The 18496-nt window shown below is 40.5% G+C and overlaps 1 protein-coding gene across 4 annotated transcripts in view; it reads left to right on the top strand.

The window, feature by feature from the left end:
* CACHD1 (cache domain containing 1) overlaps nucleotides 1-18496 on the top strand; it is a 226820-nt gene that overhangs the window by 120202 nt on the left and 88122 nt on the right. For all 4 annotated transcript variants that reach the window (XM_028832884.2, XM_015141703.3, XM_077954745.1 and 1 more), the window contains one exon: nucleotides 14740-14846. In XM_028832884.2, the coding sequence (XP_028688717.1) occupies nucleotides 14740-14846 (107 nt within the window). The remainder of the gene's footprint in view (nucleotides 1-14739; nucleotides 14847-18496) is intronic.

Genomic DNA, 18496 nt, shown 5'->3' with positions numbered 1-18496 from the left:
CAGTGCTGTTATCCTCATTTAGTTAATGCATGTTAATTGACTAATCATGGTAAGAACTGACATTAAGGCATCTATGTCTGGCTTGATGAGCAAATCGATGCTCTGATGGAGCTAGAGTAAGTAAGCAACTTGTTTCCAAGGTTCTCTGAAGTCAGTCACCTGGAGCTGGAAGATTTCAGCTGAATAGATAATTCTCTCAGGGGAGACTGAAAAAGCTTCACTGATTCCAAAAATGAAGAAACTCTTGGAACCATTGTCAAATTGGATTCCTGCTATTTTACAGGGAGCTCTTTGAGTTGAGGCATCCACTGAGATTGATACAGTCACTGTGGAAGGCAGATAGGACTCATCTCATCTTCTAAGAACACAAATTTAGTGCATTTCCAGCTGGCACCCACTTGAATTACATGATTTCAGGAATCCCATCTTATTCAGCCTCTTGAGGGTATTGTGCTACAGACAAAGCAACTAACATAGGTTCTGATGCAAGAACACAGGCTCCTGATCATAATAATTCTCATGAATAGCACCATTATAACCCTGTGTTAGATAGGGTTCTCCAAAGAAGTAGAACCAATAGAGGGTGTATGTGTGTGTACATACAGAGAGATGAATATTTATTGTTAGGAATTAGGATTGTGGAGGTACAAGTCCAAAATACATGGTAGGCTGGCAAGCTGGAGACTCAAAGAAGAGTTGCAGTTGGAGTTCAAAGGCAGTCTGCTAGGGAAATTTCTTCTTGCTTACGGAACGTCTGTCGTCGTTCTACTAAGTCCTTCAATTGATGAGGCCCACTGATGTTACAGAGAATAATCAACTTTACTCATAACCTATTATTTAAATGTTAATCTCATCTAAAACATTTTCTTCACAGAAACATCTAAAATAGTGTTTGGCCAAACCTATCCGGGTAACATAGCCCAGCCAAATTATCCCTCCTGCCCTTTTACCCCTTTTGTCTTTAGAAAGGGTAGAAAATTATACTGCTAAACCTATCATTAAAATTAAGGTTTTGTTAACCTTCACATTTAGACTGGAGAAGGCTAAACTCTCACTTACAGAACTTTCTACCATATTCTCCTGCACTGCTTCTCTTAAAAAAGTTACTGAGCTGCCTGGAAAGGAATCTCAGCATTTGAGTGATTCTTTTTTTCCCTGTAAATTGGTTGTGTATTTTGTGGCATGATTTAGATGTTGTATACATTTCTATAATAGGATTTCAAGTTCTTTTAGTATTATTGACATCATATGAGCCAGAGGTAACTTACTCAGAGAGTTGTTTTTAATTTTGATGATTAACATGCTGACCCATAATGTTCAGGTTCCTGTACTTAGCTCTTTAGGAATTTATAGTGGATTTAAAAGATACAATTTCTATTCTTAAGGGACTTAGCTTCAAGTCAAGGGGTTTTTCTGTTTTGTTTTGTTTTTTAATTATTTGTTTTTAAAATGAACTCAAGCATGAGCTTCTCTCATTGCTAAGAAGAGGCAAGTCTTTTTATTTTATTTGCAACTACTCTGGTGCAAAAGAAGTATCATAAGCAGTAAGTTCAGTTGTGATGTAAATTATACCCGAGTCATGTAGTACAAAGAGTGGATGGGCCTCGACTCTGCCACTTTGCCGTGCAATCTTGGGACGTTCACTTAAAGTCTTTGGTCCTCAGTTTCCTCAACTGTAAAATGAGCAATTTGAACTATATTTCAGAGACTCTTCCAACTTTGAAGACTGATTTAATTTTCCTCAAACTCCTTAGAAGGTTGCTTGTTTGTTTGTTTGTTTGTTTTTAAACTGGAGCCATTTACCATTATAGGCAACTTTTCCTACTGCTCAAAATAATAAATTCTGGATTCCATGAGAGAGTTTGTTTTTATCTTTTTGAGAGTGACCTTATGGGGGGATGAAAGATGATATGCAGCAAGACTCACAGAGTTTAAATCACTCATTCATCCATTCACTTGAAAAAATAAAGGCTTGTGGAATGGTTTATGGAAGAAATATTTCAGCTGGGTATTTAAGCAGGAAAAGGATTTGAATATATGGAGATATGGAGGAAGAGCTTTCCAGGAGAGGAAGCTCAATATGAAGAGATCCCATGCCTAGAAATGACCAGGAGCACTGAAGAGGGACTTGTATATGGAGCAGATAATGGAAGAGGCAGCTAAGAAGTTGGATCAATATTAGATCATAAGGATCCTCAAATGCTAGACTAGAGAATTTAAACTCTGTTCAGTTGGGTTTAGGCTCCATAAGTGAAGTAAAGAACAATGTCTATCTTTCTCTTGCTTCTATATCTACGGTCTGACACATAGTAGACACGCAATAAATATTGGTTGCTTGAATGAGGGAATTAATTTACGATTCTTGAGAAAGGGAGTACAATGGTGAGACCTGAACTTTAAGGAAATTTCACTTCTTAATCATGTAACAACTGGAAGACCTATCTGATTTCATTTATGTAAGCAAAGAGCAAGAGGAGGCCTGGACTTGGATGTTGGCTCCTACTTCTTGAGTTTTGGAAGAGGGAGGAATCATAGGTGGCCAAAGTTGATTTTGGGTAACTGAGAGTGATGGTACCAGGTGCTAAGGCATATTTGTTCTTTATGTACTCTCTCATCTTTCTTAGTTACTTTAGTTCAGGGACTCTGTCATATACAACTGTATTCAATACTTTGCTTAAATAGGCCCTCGATAAATATTTGCCAAAGGAGTTAGTTTGTAGTAGCATAACTGACTTTGTCTTTAGTGTTTGAGTCTCAGTCACTATGATGCTGTCAGAATTAACAAGCTACTTCCTTTCTGGGCAGAAACTGAACATTATTATTAAATACTTTTTTGCCTATTGATAACAGTCATTGTTTTAATCTGAACAGTGTTATTACAAGCTCTGATGTGAAACATGTTTGATATTGATTTGGTTATCTCAGTTATCAGTTATGCTTAATAATTTTGTTATATGCATTTTGTATATTTGGGAATATACATTCCCAAATACCTACATACATGGGTATCATTTTCAACTCAACTTGTCTATACCATCTTCAAGGCAGTCAATGTATAAGATATTGTACTAGATACTGTCTGATGGATAAAGATGAATAACACAGTATGTACCTTCGAGAGCTCATAGGACACATGTAGAGTAAGCTAAGGCAGTCTGTGGCAAATGTCATGAAAGAAATCCAAAGACTTTTAGAGGAGGAAGAGATTATGAACAAAGGCCTCCGAATGCTCAAGCTTGGTGAAAAAGTGGTAGTCAAGGCCTTGAAGAGTAGAACTTCCACAGATAGATCTAGGGGAAGAATGCTTCAGACCAGAAAACAGCAAGTGTCCATACTGCAATTGAGGATGGGGAGGTGGAAGACCCAGCTGGCACAAAGGATTAAAGAAACACCATGGTGGGCTTGAAACACTAGGTCAGCTACACAAATTTCTCTCAGTAAGCAGTAGTTTTAAAGCAAGGAACAGCTGTGGTCAGGTCTTGGGCAAATTAATTAGTTGGCAAATGAAGAATAAATGATGGTAGAAAGGCAAGTTGCTTGTCAGGTTGGGCCAGTTAGATAATCATAGACAAAGTAATGACACCTTAAGGGGCAAATGTACTAAAGCAAAGATGTCCAGGGACTGGTACATTATATAGAGTGTCAAAATAGGGATGTACAATATGTGGAATATGGCAACTAGGTTTTCTTGGAGAGTTTTGGTAAGGAGGAAGAATAGAAATGACAGCTCCAAATTTTAAATTGAGCACTTTAGGAGATGGGAATCTATTAACTGAAGGGTGAAACTAGGAGCAAAAGAAGACTTTTAGGAGGAAAATGATGGATCCAGTATAAACATGCTGATTTGGAGTTGCACGTAGATCATTCTTGGGAGGTGTTTGCTAAGCAACTGAGATTAACCTGCAGCAGCATTTTATTTTCATCCCACAACTTCTTTATTTTCATGCCACAAATATTTTTACCCCCATAACTATGTCATGTGCATGGCAGTTCAGGTAAAAGGGAAATTTGAGATGTCTACTTTTAATGTTGTGTTAATGTGTAGGTTTGTACAGAATGTTTCAAGACATAACAGCTGACCCATAAGTTGGCAACTCCTATTTTTTTCTAACCCAATTTTAAGGTAGTGCACATGGAAAATATGATATAAAATGTTTAACCTTATACACATCTTATTTCTTATTATTACTGTTTTTATGAGAAATAAGATACTGTGACTTAGGTGCTTATAACTTTTGTTCCTTTGTTATCGCTGTGTCACAAGGTCAAATAATGTGACGAGCTTGGTCCTGAACAACTGAGTTTAAATTTATTGCAAGTCGTATTATTTCTCTATGAAGATGTGTTTTGTGTTTATGCCCATGAAGTGTTGTATGGCAAGTCTTAGTCTTTCAAGTCATTTTCACTGCCTTATCTCACACTTCCATTTCCAATGCCTTTAAAAATTATTATTACCTGCAGGCCAACTAAATGTTACAGATAGTCTTTCTGGATATTGGTACCAGAGGACTGGAGTTAAGCTCAACATTTTTCTTTTTTTTTTTTTTTTTTTTTGAGACGGAGTCTCGCTCTGTCGCCCAGGCTGGAGTGCAGTGGCCAGATCTCAGCTCACTGCAAGCTCCGCCTCCCGGGTTTACACCATTCTCCTGCCTCAGCCTCCTGAGTAGCTGGGACTACAGGCGCCCACCACCTCGCCCGGCTAGTTTTTTGGATTTTTTAGTAGAGACGGGGTTTCACCGGGTTAGCCAGGATGGTCTCGATCTCCTGACCTTGTGATCCGCCCGTCTCGGCCTCCCAAAGTGCTGGGATTACAGGCTCGAGCCACCGCGCCCGGCCAAGCTCAACATTTAACAAAGATATTACAGAAAGCTGGCCGGGCGCGGTGGCTCGAGCCTGTAATCCCAGCACTTTGGCAGGCCGAGACGGGCGGATCACGAGGTCAGGAGGTCGAGACCATCCTGGCTAACACGGTGAAACCCCGTCTCTACTAAAATACAAAAAAAAAAAATTAGCCGGGCGAGGTGGCGGGCGCCTGTAGTCCCAGCTACTCGGGAGGCTGAGGCAGGAGAATGGTGTGAACCCGGGAGGCGGGGCTTGCAGTGAGCTGAGATCCGGCCACTGCACTCCAGCCTGGGCAACAGAGCTAGACTCCGTCTCAAAAAAAAAAAAAAAAAGATATTACAGAAAGCTTTGTATTTATGAAAACTTAGTTACATATGTTTATACTTCAGTGAAATACTTTTTTAGGCCTGTTCTTCTTTAAACATTACATTACTTACATTACATTCTTCATATGTTCCTCTGAACAACCTGGTGGGGTAGAAACTGTCTCTGCCCACCTCCCTCATCCCCACTTTTATAGATTAGGAAATAGGTTTAGAAAGTTTATGGCAGGGTAATCCCAGCACTTTGGGAGGCCCAGGTGTGTGGATCATCTGAGGTTAGGAGTTCGAGACCAGCCTGTCCAACATGGTGAAACCCCATCTCTACAAAAAACACAAAAGTTAGCTGGGCATGATGGTGGGCACCTGTGATCCCAGCTACTTGGGAGGCTGAGGTAAGAGAATCCGCTTGAACCCGGGAGGCGGACATTGCGGTGAGCTGAGATCGTGCCATTGCACTCGAGCCTGGGCAACATGAGCAAAACTTCGTCTCAAAAAAAAAAAAAGGAAAGAAAGAAAGGTTATGGCAGGACTTAGTGGAGAGCCGGGTTTGGAATTTAGGTTTCCTGATTCCGAATGCTGTTTTCTTTTAATGGTACTCTGACCAGTAGTAAAATTAGAGTGGGTCATCTGCCAAGTGAAATGCTAAACTATGTATTCCTTCTTAGAATTCTACTTGAGGTTACTAGATGACTCTCCAAACTTTCTAAATTGGCTGACCTGCAGCAATTTGTATCATTTCCCTGTGTGTGCTTGTGTGTGTGTGTTAGATAGATGTCTTTATGTTTAGGAGTCTTCATGAGTACCCTTATAGCAGAAAGCGCCTGCATTGGGATCTGCTGAGAATCTAGCTTCCTGCATTTTTCTGTGTGACCTTCATTGGAGGAAGAATGGGAAACCTGCCTCACTGCTTACGCTATTGAATTTCACCAGCTGCCTTTTATGGATTTTAAATAGAGATGGTTTTGTGATTTTTCTTTCTTTTTAAAATCTGATCTCTGTAGAAAACTGCCTAGCAGACTATACCAGCTTTAAGAAATAGAACCTGTCTTAGCTGCAAAGCAGAAACCATTTTGTGCATTTTTATTGTGAAAAATACCAAAGCAATTTCAAAGAAGGCCCAGATTTAAAAATCTATCTATAATCTCTTTCTGGGGACTTGACTTATCTGGTATGATGATGTAGATACCTGTCTTTACACTCTAGCTTTATTAACTTGTTAATATTGGGATAGTATTCCTTTTGTAGAATCAGCCATAAGTATTCTGTATCTTATATTCTTCTGTTTCTTTAACAGAACAGGGAGATGTGTGGACAGGATTCTTCCCTTGTCGGTGCATGTGTGCTGGTAGATGGAACCAGTTAATCTCCAAGGTCATCTGCTAACTCTTAGTTGTTAGTGCCTCTCTTTTGTGTCTGTGTCATACCACTCACAGCTGTCTGCTGTGTACTAAATACTCAGTGTGTGTGAGGGGAGAGAACATACCCAATTTACAGTCTCTGGCCTCTAGTCCTGGGAAATCTCAGCCTCTTAGGCTTTCTATGTGTATTTATCCGGCAGACATTGACGAAACTTTTGCTCCTCACAAGGAGACTCTGAGCTAGGCCCTGGGTATAAAGAAACGTAAGAAAAGACCTCTCTCTTTGTGTCTACCAAGCAAGGGAGAAGGGTGTATAAATAAATAACTGCCAAGTGTGTCAAGTCCCTATTAGAGGTCAAGTGGCAGGATAGACAGGGGTGCTATGGAATGGCACAAAGGCAGCCTGCAGACCCCACCAAGCTGCTCTCCCCGGCCTGTTCTCTCTTTGATTTTTCCAGATACCCATCTTTCTTCTTGTGCCCCCCGTCCAACCTAGTGATGAGGAAGATAAGGATAAATGTTTAATGTGGTTGTGCGCCCACTTCCAATCCACCCTAGATGTCACCTGTGCAATTTTCCAAGCTTTTATGAGAAAGTGAATTGAATGATAATACCATCTTTTGAATATGGAAGTGAGACACAAGGTCATAGCAGGGCCTTATCTCCATAGTCTGTTGTGGTAGGGAAATGGCGAAAAAGAAATATCGTTGGTCTGTGTGATACTTAGACTTAATAGAGAGGGAGACACTTTATTGCTCTGAAAATCTTACCTTCCAAGGGCATTTGAAACCAGCCCTTGTTTCCAATCTGGCTGAGTTGCTGAACGCTGAAGGTTTAATCCTTATTACTGATAAGGAAAAAAGAATGTGACTTATCACCCCAATCTCTGCAGTGATGGAAGGAAACACTATTTCTCGGAATGTGATTACATGTTATTTGACAGCTTTTTGGTTGGCCCATTTATTTAGGTGTTTGAATAAGTAAACTCAGTCGAGGGGGGGGTTTGAGTATTATTTACTTTATAAATGTGATAGTTCCTTTTTGAAGTGATCCTGCTCTTGCCCCTTTCCTCTACCATTCAAACAGAGTTTAAATATTTGCCAGTGCAGATGTTTGATTTTTATCTAAGCTCTTTCTTTGTTTAACTTTATTCTCATGGGTGGTTAAGTGGACGATAAGGAGGTTCTTGTTTAATTCTTTTCAACTGGTGTTGCTCAAATATTTGGAGAGCAGATGCTTCCCAGAAAGAATGAGCGGGAACCTGGTTGAATGGAGGTGAAGAGATATGTCTCCGTGTCATATCACAGTAAACCAGACCCTGTGAGGCTGTTACTAGGGCCCCGGGGCCTAGTAGGCCTGAGTGTTTCTCAGTGTCCAGAACCTTCCTTTAGCAGCTCCTGCAGCTACTAGTGAAGGGTTTTCACCACCTTTGTTTTGCAGAAAAACATGTGCTGTTCTAAAAACAAAGCTCGGAAATTCAGTGGCACTCGCAGCAAAGGCCCGCTTGTGTTGTGAACTCCCCTTGGAAGCCTCTCAGCATTTCTTCCATACCCACTTCTGATCTGATACCAAGTTTTGCTTTCAGAAGAAATGATTTTGTTTTAACCTTTTGCACTTATCTCAGCATTTTAGCAGTGATTAAAAACAAGCAAACGAGTAAAGAATATTCCCTACCCTAGTAGCTATCATTACATTGGCTTTGTGTGTGGACTTGATGATCAGTTTCCACAGGGATTTGCTTTTTAATCATTACCTTAAAAACTCATCCATGAACAATTCCACATTTCATCACTGCCCTTGGAACCGACACTGTGGGTGTGATTTTTATGTGCTATGTGATAAATGAGGCAGACTTCTCTGGAAATATTGAGAAAAACCCGGGTTTCTGAGTGATTTGCCTGGCAAATTACCTTCCCTAGGAAATTTAAACAAAGACCAAGAAAGGAAGTAAACCCCAACTGGTCGGGGGATGGGGGGGTCGGGGAGGTGGGGTCTTTTATATCTCTTTCTTTCTAAACTGGGACTCCACTGAAAAGTTGATTTACACTGTGAATCGAGGCTGAATGAAATCCAATTGGAACTCACTTGAACACTGTTTTGATGTAAGATTCAAAGCTTCTGCAAATTTATTTTATCTTCTACATTTGCTGATCTCCTGCTTGTAAATCCTGTTGAAGGAGAATAAAAATGACTGCAGCCTGATGGGAATTAAATGTCTGAAGTTCAAAGCAGTTTGCACATCAGAGCAAACGTCAATCAAATGAACATCTTGCAAGCCAGGCAGGGAGTGAATTTCTCCATGGGGAAGAGATCAAAGTGGGAGTCACAGTTCTGTTTTCTCCCTCGGGATGCAGTTTCGATCAGTTGTTCATGAAAGCAAATCCAGAAGGAAGTTTTTTTGTTTTTTTTTTTTTAAACTTACAGGGGTTGGAGAGATGGGGTTATTTCTCTTGAAACTGAATTTCAGGCACTGGTTTTATCTTATGAAAATGAGTATAGAATGCAGTTACAATCCATTATCTCCTTTTTTAGAGTCGGGGTGTAAAGGAGATTTTTATCAGTAATTTCTATTGTCATTACTAACTTTTTGAAAGCACAGGCATGAGGAATGAAGCAAACCAAACCTCTTAAGTTGATTTGCCCGTTCATTTTGTATGAAAATCTATGATTTTACCGCTTCTTGGCTTTTCCATAAACCCGAAATTGTATAAATGTGACTGGCAGCTAATGCACTTCTTAATGAAAAATCTTTTAGGTAACCGCTAAGAATAAGTGACATGTTTTTATAAAGTGTCTTAAGTATGAGCTTTATATTTCCAACATTCTCCAAATCAGGGCAAATAGCATGTTTCTTTTTATAAGTCACTTTTCTCAAAGGCATATGGGCATAAAATGCATTCCTGTCTTTGGCAAGGTGACTCTTCCTCTAGGGACCAGAGGTAGCTAAAGTAACAAGGATGGCTGAGCATGTTTTACCCCTGCGTGTGGAGTCTGGAGTCCAGAAAAAGCAGTAGGCGTTAGAGTGTTAGTGAAGGGTAGAAAGATAAGCACTCTTCACTTGTGCTTCCAGTAGTTATTCCTGCTAACCTAGCCGGTCCCCAGCCCTGTATATCTTAAGCCCCTATTGACACCTCCTTCTTCATCTGACTGGCACATCAGTGGTAGTGAGAAAAGCAGCAGAGTGAGGTTGATTTCTAGGCTTTTCATGCTAACTTGACTGGCAAGTGAATGCTGCACGGCTGAAATTCAACACATGTGAGAGAACTCACGGCAGTTGAGACTCTTAGGAAATATAGTAGATGTTCAATGAATATTATGAAATAAAATGCCCAGAGCTTTCTGGTGACTTAACTCTGCCCTTTCTCGTTACTCAGTCAACCAGTAAGAATTTATGGAATGCCCCACCTTCCAGCAACTGTGCTAGACATGAGAGAGAAATATAAATCCTCCAGTAACCTACAGTCCCATTGGGGGAAGCTAAAATTTCTCAAGCGCATAAAAGGTTTTAGAGAGAATTGAGAGTTGAAGAGCTACATGGGTAGGGTTTAGTCAAATAGGGGTTCCATGATAAAACATTTTGGCATTTCACCCCCATGTAACACACATTTATTTGGTATAGGGGGAAGGCAAAATGAATACTATAATTTGTTCATTATTTATAATAAAGCTTATTTTTATTTATTTATTTTTTTTGAGATGGAGTCTCGCTCTGTTGCCCAGACTGGAGTGCATTGGCGTGATCTCGGCTCACTGTGAGCTCCGCCTCCTGGGTTCATGCCATTCTCCTGCCTCAGCCTCCTGAATAGCTGGGAATACAGGCGCCTGCCACCACGCCTGGCTAATTTTTTGTATTTTTAGTAGAGACGGGGTTTAACCATGTTAGCCAGGATGGTCTCGATCTCCTGACCTTGTGATCCACCCACCTCGGCCTCCCAAAGAATGAATCTTATTTATAAATATTATTGATGCAGTGGTCTGAATATTTGCCTTCTCCCTCCCAAATTTATATGTTGGAAACTAATCACCAACATGATCCTATTAGGAGGAGGGGCCTTTGGGAAATGATTAGATCATGAAGGCAGAGCCCCCATGAATGGCATTAGTGCCTTTACAAAAGAGGTCCCAGAGAACTGCCTTGCCCCTGTCACTGAGGACACAGTGAAAAGGCCACGTCTATGAACCAGAAAGTGGCCCTTCACCAGACACTAAATCTGCCAGTACCTTAATCATGGACTTCCCAGCCTCCAGACCTGTGAGAAATGAATTTCTGTTGTTCATGAACCACCTAGTTTACAGTCCAGATGGACTAAGACAATTGATTAGTGTTCTGTTGGTATAAGCAGAATCTTTAAAAAAAAAAAAATCTGTATCTAATGGATAGGACTGTGATATTATGTTGTTTGATTACGAAACAAGAAAAATAGGAAGAAGACACAAGCGTATAGTTAAGAAGCAGAATGGCACTAGTCAGCTTGGAGGAGGAAGGACTCATCATGGGCCAGTACTAGGGAGAAATTTGAAAGAAGAGTTGAGCTGGGCTTTGAAGAATGAGTGGAGTGGACACTGGAGAGCGTCACAGTTGGGGTCTAACAGAAGAGCGCATAAGGAAGGGCCAGATTGGTTAGAAGTGTAGGATAGGAGACGGTGGGAAGAGAAGGTCGGGTAGATTATTGTTGACAAGTACCATGTCATGAAACTGTTTTATGATGGAGAAATGTTTATCAAGCACCTACTTTTGTTAATGAGTCACTGTCATTTTTATTGTTATAAAAATGTTTTCTCTAATGCTTTTGAAGATGATCTTTTCAGCAAAGGAAGTAAAACAACCTATCATAATAGTTCCCTGATGTCCCTGGTCCCACGAGCCAGCTTGCATTTCACAAAGGTCCAGAAAAATCTGTGTATCCTCAGCATTGGACTTCAGCTCTCTCAAGGGGTGATGCTGAAAGCGAGGTGCTGTCTGTGGAGACTTAATCCAGATAGGCAAAGACTCTCTCCAGGTTTACACATTTCCTGGGAAGATTTGTCAGTAACCCTCTTCAGTTGCAAGTTCTTCTTTATGTATCACTTATGCGGAATCGTATGTGGTTTGTCTCTGGAAAGAAGTTGAGTGATGGGTTCAAGTCTCTCTTAGGTCCCTGACTTGCTCTGCGGTCTTTGGTGTCATTTTTCTCAACTGTGAAATGGGTAGGAGAAAGGGTTCATAACTTGGACAGCGAAGTCCAGATGTGAGCTGCATACATACCTCAGAACTACCCTGTTCTCTTGATCTAAATCCATTCGGAAGATCCTGTGTCTTCGGTCTCTTTGAGACATACAGGAAAGTACCTGTGCTCATGCAGAAGGCCATTCCTTTGCTTTATTTCTAAAAGAATCTGCATAGCAGGATTGGAAGGCACTTCTCATTCCTCCAGAGCCTGTGAAAGTCAGATTCCTTGGCCTCACCCCAGACTCACTAAATCAGACACTCTAACAGTGGATCCCAGGAATCTGCATTCCAACATGCATCCCAGCTGGTTCTGAGGTAGCTAGACTTTCAGTATTGTAACCATTCAACTGAGTCATGCTCCTCACTTGCTAAGATTTCTTGGAGTCTTCAGGGGAGCCCAGAACAGGACTAGGCACCCTGGATGGCGTGGATGGTCATAAAAGACCAATTAATATGAGCACCTACTTATGACCAGAACAATGCTAAGCAATGTATGCAGTGGTGAACAAAATCAACAAGACATGGTGCCTACCTTCATGGCACTCTTGTCTATTTATGGAACCTGATCTATAAAAATCATGAATAGAACTGTAAATTTAAAATTATGGCACATGCCTTGACAGAATATGGAGGCATTTTACATAGACTTGGGAAGTCATCACAATCAGGATAGGCCTTTCTGAAGAAGGGATACATGAACAGAGACCTGAAGGATTACTAGACAAGTAATCAGGAGAACCTTCCAGCCTTCCATTGTCCAATATGGTAGCCATTCTTCAGTGACTATTTACAAATTAAGATGAAATAAAGTAGAAAATGTAGTGTCTCTGTTATGCTAGCCGCATTTCAAATGCTCAGTAGCCACATGTGTCTAACATGTCAGACAGTGCAAAAATAATACATGTTCATCATCCCAGAGACTTCTCTTGGACGGCCCTGGTCTAGACCAGCAGTGGTGAAACAGGTCTGGAATACCGCCTGTTTTTGAAAATTAAGTTTTATTGGAACACAGCCATACTCAATCTTTTATTTATTTTCAGTAGCTGCTTTCACACTACAATGGCAGAGGAGTTGCAACAGTCTTTATGGCCCACAAAGCCTAAACTATTATCTCTCCCTTTATAAAAATGTCTGGGAGGGAATAGACTTAGTGTGGCTAGCTATAGCTTAGAGAGAAGTGAGGTTGTAGTGATAGTGCCTTGCCAGCATGGACACAGCAGCTGCTGCTGTATTAATCTCTTCTTTTCCCTCCATCTGTGGCTTCTGAGGCAGCAGTCTTCTCGTCTAGACAAACTGGAGTAGGTCCAAGGAAGGGCAGCCACGTTAATGAAGCAACTGTGTCCTTTAAGGCACAGTTGACATTGTCGGTGTAACTCTGCACTAGGTTAGAGCCTGGACTAACAGTCTCTTAAAATCCAGCTATCTCCTTCTTTGAGATGATATGAAATAAAGCAAGACTGTTTTTAGCTTTTGCTGTTGGAACCAACATACCATGTGAAAACCTAGTCCCCTTGCTTGTGCAGTCAGTTCCATGTAATAGTTCTTGTGTTAGGAGATGTGATCAACAGATTTTAAAGTTCATGCCAGTGGTCAAATGGATATTGCTTTTTAGGAATGTTTCTCCTAGCTTTAGAGCTTCTCTATTTGGGTTCATGGAGTTGCATTAGTGGTTCCTGAAGTTTACATTTTAACACAAATTTTTAAAAACCTCATTTCAAGTTGCATTTATTTGGGGATCTCTTACAAACTTTGAGTCCTCTCAGGATCTGAAATCCTAAATAGTTTACTTAGAAGTTCAAGATCCTTCACTTTTGTTACTCCTGGATGAAATTCACTTAAAAATACTCTTAGGCCGGGCGCGGTGGCTCAAGCCTGTAATCCCAGCACTTTGGGAGGCCGAGACGGGCGGATCACGAGGTCAGGAGATCGAGACCATCCTGGCTAACACGGTGAAACCCCGTCTCTACTAAAAATACAAAAACTTAGCCGGGCGAGGTGGCAGGCGCCTGTAGTCCCAGCAACTCGGGAGGCTGAGGCAGGAGAATGGCGTAAACCCGGGAGGCGGAGCTTGCAGTGAGCTGAGATCTGGCCACTGCACTCCAGCCTGGGTGACAGAGCGAGACTCCGTCTCAAAAAAAAAAAAAAAAAAAAAAAAATACTCTTAATGACTATATGTAAATAAGCTGTTATGTTTTCCTATTATGTTCTTTCAGATTGTTGTCTGCTATAGCAATGGATCATTGATTCCACTAATATTTATTGATCAGCTACTAGCTAGAATAATAGTATTGTTCTAGCTCAAGTACTAGCATTACACTACCACTGGAAATGAAAAGACTTTTGCCTTATTTGCATGACAGTCTAGCAGGTACAAGCTATGTGTCATATACTATGAGAGGAACTTCCATACATTATGTTTAATTTTTTTATGGCTCTGGAAAATAAGTTTTATTATCTTTTTCAGATAAGAAAACTGAGACCCAGAAAAAATGAATAATCTTTCTAATAGTGACAGAGCAGGGTTTCCTATCTAGACCATTCCTACTCCACACCCATTCTTTATCCTTCACTACTGTCTATTTTTGTACTTGGTCAAAACCAAAATTGGTTTTCCAATAGGATAATTTAAAGAATTCTGTTTTACATGTAACGTCAGAGCACCCATCTGATTTTTTTTTTTTTTTGTAGCTCTGTTTTGAATTTTGTCATCTATTTTCTGTATGATTTTATCAATAGTACTAACTTAAGTTTATTGGAGAAAAGTTGATTTGAAGAATGGTTGTTTGTTTTTATCTTGGAATTGAATTTGATTTCTAAAACCTTCTGGATGCAGGTGTTCCCCCCCGACCCCCCACAATTCTGAAATTATTTTTTTGAATATTTAAATCTAAATCACAGTTGTATTGTTTATGGGCTGATCTATCTTGTACACAATGTAAATCATTATTTTTGTTGGTTGGTTTTTCTGGACTGAATAAGTATTGCTCATTCTCTCCTATTGTTTCAGGTTTGATGGGAGCTTTAATACCAATGTGTCTAGAACAATTAGTTGTGATCGACTTTCTACTACTGTTAATAGCCGGGCCTTCAATCCAGGACGAGACTTAAATTCAGGTCAGTAATCCATTGGTTTTACAAAGATGAACTGTATTCTATCACATTCAAGTTGAATAAATACGTTGCTTCAAATTTTTTTTTAAACTTTTGAAGAGAAGTATTATATACTTAAGATTGGATATTTCTTGCTGGAAAGTTAACCCTCAAGAGAGGGAGAGGGAAAAAAAATCAAGCTTACATCTTAAGCTTCTACTAGATAGCTATATATATGGTACATGCCAACTACTTTTTATGCTCTTCAATCTGTTAACTCATTTTTCGTGAATTTTACATTTGTTATTTTAAAGGTTATTTTAGAGACCCGGTTATCTTTGCAATAGGAGGTATTGGATGTTCTTTCCTTTCCCTAGTTATAATTTTTAATCTGTTTTGGGATTTTTCTGGAAGAATGTTGTATGAACTTTTCTACTAATAAACTTAGGGCCATAATACTGTATACCAAGGTTGAACTTTCTTCCTGTTCTCATTGGAACTCAGCTGAAGGCAGTGTAAATAACTACTGGGTGCTTGTATTTATATATAACTACTGATAGCTCCAAGGTGACCTGATATCTCCACTTTTTTGCCCTAGAATTCCACTCCTTATTTCTCTTTTTGTCTTATGTACTCTTGTTGATTGATACATCTCAGAACCTAGAGGCTTCACTATTTAAGAGCTGAAAGAAACTTGAGAAATAATACCATCTCCAATCCTCAGATTTTACCAAGAAAAAAATCTAAAGCACAGGAACCTCCTAAGACTTTCCTTATTGCTGGAAAGACAAAGCATCCTTAAACATGGAGAACCATACTTCCCAAATTCCAGGTCTCTTGTAGACACATAAAGCCGAAGAGAAAGGCAGAGGACCAGAATATTTACTTTTAGGGCTCCAGTAGGTCTCACTTTGGGGCAGAAATGGTAGTCTTTGGGAATTGTATACACAAATCATGTAATCTATTAGGTCTGAAAAGAACAAGCTGTAAGTTGCATGTTTCTTAGGCATAATAAAACTATAGCTGCTAGATAAATGATCCAACCTAAATCTGCTAGGCATATATTTTTTCATTGGTCAGATCATCTGGAACCCTCTGCAGCAAGTGAGATTTACTACTAGAAGGGAAGCTAAAGGAGAATGGTTTGCATTACAAAAATAACAAAAGAGGGTAGACAAGGGCATGGAATGGGGAGATAAATTAACAGGGAGGATTCCACAACTTGTACAGGGTGCAAAGCTGGAACTTGAGTCTCCAGGTTCCCAAATTCAGTTTTTTCCCTAAAACATTGCTAGGTACACGAGAGATGTTCCTGGGTCTAAAGACTTGAAATAGCAATCTTTGAATAGGATCAGATGTAAGTGTTCCAAAAATACATACTGTAATCCAACATTGTATGTAGTTAAGTTTTTTACAAGTCATGGTAACTCATGGGGTTTTTTTTGTTTGTTTGTTTGTTTTCTTTGAGATGGAGTCTTGCTGTGTCACCCAGGCTGGAGTGCAGTGGCGTGATCACGGCTCACTGCAACCCCTGCCTCCCAGGTTCAAGCAATTCTCCTGCCTCAGCCTCCCAAGTAGCTGGGATTACAGGTGCCCACCACCACACCTAGCTAGTTTTTGTATTTTTGTAGAGATGGGGTTTCACTGTGTTGGACAGGCTGGTCTCGAACTCCTAACCTTGTGGTCCACCCACCTCAGCCTTCCAAAGTACTGGGATTACAGGCATGAGCCACCTCACCTAGCTTTTTTTTTTTTTTTTTTTTTAAGACAGAGTCTTGCTCTGTTGCCCAGGCTGGAGTGCAGTGGTACAATCTTGGCTCACTGCAACTTCTGCCTTCTGGGTTCAAGCGATTCTCCTGCCTCAGCCTCCCAAGTAGCTGGGATTACACCCACCACCAATCAGCTAATTTTTGTATTTTTGGTAGAGATAGGGTTTCACCATGCTGGCCAGGCTGGTCTCGAACTCCTAATTCAGGTGATGCACCCACCTTGGCCTCCCAAAGTGCTGGGATTACAGGCATGAGCCAGCGCACCTGGCCGAGATTTAAGAATTAGTGTGCATTTATACAATAATTAACTTTTAAAAATTAGTGTGTATTTATATAAGATCTAGATGGATCACACATAAATGTGTGTATTTATATAAGATCTAGATGGATCACACTTAAATGTTAGTAGTTATTTTTTAATGATGAAACTGAGATTTTTTTACTTCCTTATTAATTTTCTTAATTTTAAATTAAACATTTGTTGTTTTTATAATGAGGGAAAAAAATAAAACAGGAAGGAATTATGGACTACTTTCAAATGCATTTTCACTCCTTTCTAGTAGATAGCACCTTCCTTAACATATTTCCAATGATATATCCTAAGTCTGGTGTTGAGATTCTAGAAGCTCCATTAACCTCCTGGCTGTGTGACTGGGACAATAGGAAAGGGCAGGCTTGGGCAGACTGAGGGTGAGGTGTGCTCACTTGGGGTCCAGAATGATGGTCCGCTGCCAGGACCACGCACCTCAGTGAGTCAGATCTTGGAGGATCTGGAGGCTGTGGCAACCAGGGCCTCATCCTCATTGCCTTATTTTACTATTTATTGTATTGTTTCTGATAATGAGCACATCGTTGAGCTCTGGCTTCATTGTTAGAAGTAGTGTTACTTTTTCTTAGTGAATACACAGCCTTTCTTCTAGGTTATGGACTTTAGCTTTTGCTCTGAATGAGTTAGAAGGCCATGGGGGGAGTTTACACAGGGGAATCTGGTGAATGACCTCTCTAGTATATGGCCATAACCTGGAAGAATGGCCTCCCACCTATTAAGTGGAAGGAATAAGTACAGCTACAAGTCATTTGACAAATATTTATTAAACGCCTTCTGCATAGTAAGTACTCCTTTTTGTTCTAGGTCAGGAGCTGTAAAACACACACACACACACACACACACACATACACACACACACACACACAGAGAGCTTATAATCTGGAGGCCAGGAGCCAGGAGACATAGAAACAAGTGATACGTTAGAAGATGATGAATGCTATCAAGGAAAAGTAAAGCAGAGATGAGACATAGGGAATACGGTTGGCTGTCGGGGAAAGGAGCAGACGACTTACTATTTCATCTAAGGGTTTGTGGGTGAGATCTGAGTAAGTGGGATTGTAGACTGAGTTTATCTGGGGGCAGCATATATGGGACAAATACCTTGAATTGGGTGACTGTTTGGTGTGCTTGGAAACTGCAGGATGGCCACCGTAACTGTGGTGGTGTGAAAGAGCTGGGAGTAATTAGGCCAGAGAGGCAGTCCGGGGCCAGGTCACCAAGAGCCTTATTTTACTGGCAGTTATAAGGACTTTAGCTTTTGCTCTGAATGAGGTAGAAAGCCATCATGTGGTGGAGGAGTCACACAGAGAAGTGACGTGATTTGACTTAGGTTAAAAGGTTTACTGAGCCGAGACTAGACCGGACAAGGCAAAGGTAGAAGTAGGGGAAGGCAACTTAGAAAGTTACTCCAAAATCCAGGGGACAGATGATGATAGCATTAATAGTGCAGTGACAGTGGAGGTGGTGAGAAGCAGTTGAATTCTGAATGTTTTGAAGATAGAATCGGTAGGATTTGCTGGTCCATTGGATGGTGGGCAGGATGGGGGACTGGGTATATGAGAGTGAGAGGTCCAGAA

The sequence above is a fragment of the Macaca mulatta genome, chromosome 1, assembly GCF_049350105.2.
Source record: "Macaca mulatta isolate MMU2019108-1 chromosome 1, T2T-MMU8v2.0, whole genome shotgun sequence".
Taxonomy (NCBI): domain Eukaryota; kingdom Metazoa; phylum Chordata; class Mammalia; order Primates; family Cercopithecidae; genus Macaca; species Macaca mulatta.
Note: the sequence above shows the minus strand (reverse complement) of the source record. Positions and strands in the feature narration are given on the sequence as shown.